This window comes from Austrofundulus limnaeus, unplaced genomic scaffold (assembly GCF_001266775.1).
Source record: "Austrofundulus limnaeus strain Quisiro unplaced genomic scaffold, Austrofundulus_limnaeus-1.0 Scaffold64, whole genome shotgun sequence".
NCBI lineage: Eukaryota > Metazoa > Chordata > Actinopteri > Cyprinodontiformes > Rivulidae > Austrofundulus > Austrofundulus limnaeus.
Window position 1 is genome coordinate 2,266,961 of NW_013952466.1, and position 4,474 is coordinate 2,271,434.

General features: G+C 40.8%; 1 protein-coding gene across 1 annotated transcript in view; it reads left to right on the forward strand.

Annotated features, from left to right (window-relative positions):
- Positions 1 to 4,474, forward strand: part of LOC106518657 (nesprin-1) — a gene marked incomplete at its 3' end in the record, with an annotated part of 139,050 nt that overhangs the window by 20,804 nt on the left and 113,772 nt on the right. The window contains 6 exon segments of the mRNA XM_014010029.1: positions 1,049 to 1,156; positions 1,492 to 1,629; positions 2,312 to 2,476; positions 2,569 to 2,681; positions 2,793 to 2,961; positions 3,091 to 3,187. Of these exon segments, the coding sequence (XP_013865483.1) occupies positions 1,049 to 1,156; positions 1,492 to 1,629; positions 2,312 to 2,476; positions 2,569 to 2,681; positions 2,793 to 2,961; positions 3,091 to 3,187 (790 nt within the window).

Consider the following 4,474-nt stretch of genomic DNA (forward strand, 5'->3'; position numbering starts at 1 on the left):
GTATTTTTACAGTCTTTATTTTACAGTTAAAATGTATGTTTATCAAATAAAGTCTAATGTTACAACTAATCAGGGATCTCTTTAAGTTTATTTTTCTGGTTCCTAAATCAGTTTTTTTTTTTACTGCTGTACTGCACATCCACAATAAGATTAAACACAAATTTCCATGTCAGAATAGATCCGGTTTGCTAATATCGGCTCACCTGAGGTGACATTTTAGACCCCGGGGGTGTCTGAACAACGATAACAGGAGGATGTCCTTTTTAATAAGATGTGATATTGCTATTTATGAACGCAGCCACGTCGTGCTGGGGCTGCCGGTCCCATTACCATGACAATGAAGGCCTCTGGCATCAGCAGTTTGCATTCATACAGCCTGTTTGAGGAAAAGCTAGAGAGCAGAAGAGGATGAGTTGTTTTATTTTTACTGAAAGTGCTGTGATGTGCTTTAACTGCTCGTTTTCCGTGTCTCATTGTGTTCTTTAACAACTCTTACTTGCATAGTAATGCTTGTCCTGAAGGTTTGTGTGTTTTAGCATTAAATAAAATCATGCTTTTATTTAAAAAATGAAGCAGACTTCATAAAAAATGCTTGAAAAAGATGTAAAGAGCTTAATACGGTGGATAAAGCTGATTTTTTTTTCTGTGTCAAACTGCCAAGAAGAATAAAGTTTTGGATCTCCACCAAAGAAAACAGGAACAAACTGAGAGTGAACAGCTCCCAAACAGAAGCGTCTATCACACAAGCTTGTTAGCAGCACATTGGTAGCGTCACGCTTTCCTAAAATCCTCTGAAACGGTAGGAGGTCTCAGACAAAGTATCCTGTTTAAGCTGAGTGTTGTTGGCAGCTGTGAGTTTGATTCTATAGGGAGGACGGATTAGAAAACTCATATTTAAACAGGCTGACTCTTCCTTTTTATCCGTTTATGTCATTTTTTTTTCACACATCGCTCTCTCTAATTAAGCAGTTGTCATTTTTGTTCTCTTCTTTTGTTTTATTTTTAACTCTTTAACCTCCACGTCCGTTTCACCGCCGACCTCCTGAAGAGAGAGCAGCGAAAGAGCCTGAGGGAGCTCAAAATGTGGCTCGACCAGCTGGAGAGAGAGGCAGCACGGGCGCAAGAGACCGAGGCCAGTCTTGCTCAACAGTACCAGGTTCGTGCGTGTGTCTGCTCGGGCGTGTGCGTGCAGGTTTAAACCAGGGACACCAGACACAGGCGCCCCTATTATTAGCTTAATCAGTGGCGTTTCACTGTAGGGATCGAGCATCAGCCGTCATAATATTCAGTCAGCCTCAGGGATACATTTTATATTCAGCAGCAGCATGTAGGATACCCTCATTTTCTTTGCACAAGTCAGAAAATTTGAAGATAAAAATAGGCATTTAGCCTCTGATTTTGTTCTAAACCTGATTAGATGTCAGCAGGAAAAGGGTGTGGGAAAGAAAATGTTCTACCCGTGGAATATTAATGATTTCATTCTGTTTTCAGTTGTTTAAGAGCGTGCATGTCCAGGTGGAGATGAGGCGGAAGCAGGTGGAGGGAGCGCTGCAGTCCACGCAGAGGGACGGGATGCTAACCGTGGACCAGGCTCTGGTCAAACAGGCGTGGGAAAGAGTTTCCAACAGGGTGAGAGAAGATGGGCGACTCCGTCTACGTTTGCTAAGAAACATGACAAAGTTGTCACAACGACTCCGTTTGCAAACAGGGTTCCTGCAGATCCTTAAAAAGTCTTAAACGTCATTGAATTCATCGATCCAAAAATAAGGCCTTAATTAGTTTTAACAGCTAAAAGCAGCAAAAATTTACCCAAAACATAAAAGCAGACAAAGATTATTTAAAAAGGGTCAAAACTTTATAGTTGGAGGTTAAAAGTGGCAAAAGGTTAGCTAAAAGTTCAAATTAATTAAAGCCTAGCTAGCTACATGGTAAACACAAACAGGCTAGCTAAAAGTAACAGAAATGTAGCTGAAAACTGAGGGATAAAAGAACAGCTATATGCTAAAAGCAGCTGAAGTCTAGCTAAAAATGTAAATTTTGCATAAAGCACCTGAAGCAGATTTTAAAAAGCACAATGTTTTCTTTGAAGAAATATTTTTGGGTCTCTTTGGAGAACTTATTTGTAAATAAAGGTTAATATTTCAAAGAGTACAAAAGTTACAAAACCTGTAAGTCACAGCACCCATTTCCTGAAAAAGCTGAACAGCTGAATGGTGAAATATTAGYTTTTTTACTTGTTACACTGCAGTTAAATAAAACTCATGAGTAGATCTATTAATTTACTGGTTTCCCTAAACTTTTTATTTCGCAGCTTGTAGAGTGGCATCTTCAGCTGGACCGGTCCCTCCCAGCTCCTCTGAACACAGTTGGAGCGTGGCTCCACGAGGCTGAAGGAGCCCTGCGGCACGAGATCGTCGTCCAGCAGGCCCATGAAATCACAGCAAACACTGTGCACAGAGCTCTGCAGCAGCACAAGGTCAGCGTGGAGCCAAGATCCCTTAAAAGCATTGACGGATCAGTAATTAAATACATGTTTTTGAATYGGTTTTTGCGCCGTACGTTGGGCAGGATGTGTTGAAGAGCCTGGAGAGCCACCAGCAGGTCTTTCAGAGAATTCATAAAGACAGAAGCGTCGATGGTGTCCCAGTTCCACCCGACCAGCTCCAAGACATGGCTGAGCGGTGAGTCCTGGAACCACGCTTAGACATTCTGTTTTTTGCAAAGGCGGCAGCAGTAGATGAGTATGAAAACGTCAAGTCTGAAAGCTTGATTAAATTTTGTCTTTTTGTCAGGATGAACTTTGTTTCTACGTCCTCCAGCGCCCACCTTGCTAGAATGGAATATTTGGAGAACAAGCACCACATGCAGGCCTTCCTCACACTGGCCGAGTCCAAACTGAAATCCTGGATCATCAAATATGGCCGCCATGAATCTGTGGAACTGATGCTCAATAACTACACTGTAAGAGTTTCAGTTTCTTTTCCATTGATGTAAAACACTTGAATCTTTAGGGTCCTTGTGTTAGTTTCAGGATGTTTTTGTCTGAATATTGGATCCATTCTTATGTTGTTGTTGTTGTGTTTTCATCAGTCATTTGTGGAGAAGCAACGCTTCTTTGAAAAATACGAGATAATGTTCCAGTCCCTGAAACAGTCTGCAGAGGCCTACATCAGTGTGGACAGCTCAGGTGAGAACTTTTACTGTAAGTTCTTCAACTGAAGAACCATTTATATGTCTAATAGTTTATGTTAAGTTAGCTAATCAGTTATTAAAAGGGGGTATTTGGCAAAATCAACTTTTCTAAGCTTTATATCATGTTTTAATGTCATTTCCTCATCAAGAGCATCCCTGGATTGCTTTCCACGCATGTTTGAGAAATCCTTGGATCTCCTGTAACCATGTGGAGCTAACTAAACACTTGCTGGTACAAAGCACCGCCTATTTACCCAGAACTCCTCCCTGGAGCTCAGTCTGCAGCCAAGCTCCCGCCCCACAGAGTGCCCGTCCCCCAACGCATTGTTGACGTGCTGAAGTGGGAGTGTCAGAAATGATAGGGGGTTAAAGAGACAGAGGTCAATTTCAAGGCGTTTAGATAGGCTATGAGGCAAAATCAAATTAATTTTTTGATGTAAACAACATTTTCATAACAATTGAAGGTAACAGTTACTTGATTGTGGTATAGAATTTCAGTATACTATATGTCTGGAAAATACATACCGCATTTATTCAAGTATAACACGTAAAATTTAATCCATAAAATCATCCATAAAGTTGGAGGATAGTATTATAATCGGATAAATATTTTTACTTATGTATTTTAACTGAAATATCGGCTTCATTCACAAAATGCCTGAGTCCGAAAATGAGACTGCGTCGTAAAAAGCAGTTGAAACGAGCTTGCCTCTGACRCTCCTMWKTGCTTCAGAGCGAGATAGTAACAGATCCAGGCAGGCGACATGATGTGAAAAAAGGGKGGGSGGAKCAGTCCTGAACCTTAGTAATGATAACAAACTAATAAMATTAGCGTGTGACCGGGCCGCTGCTAGAACAACAACAAACAYGTTTGTCTGTAATGGCTGCCRTYYACCGGTGTTCTGAAAAAGTTTATATCCCTGAAAAATGTTTCCCCACCAGAGGGGGCGCTCACGAGTAGGAAGTAATCTGCTTTTCCTCCACAAGATGGCCCAAACCTCATGTGAAGTCTCTGTCATTTGTGTTGGTGCCTCCTGGTGGACTATGTGTAAAATACCAGAATCCATATGATGCTGCTACAGCTGATGTATATTTGTTGTCAAAATACCTTTTAGTACATATGTTGTTAAAATAAAATGAACAGTCCAATGATCATTTTACTGATATGTATAAAGACTGCAAAGGCTGAAAAATCTTGAAGTCTGTATGAAATTGGAGGTAATTTGAGGATTAAATTTTTATGCTTTTTAAGCTCAAAAAAGGGAGGGGGGTCGTATTATAT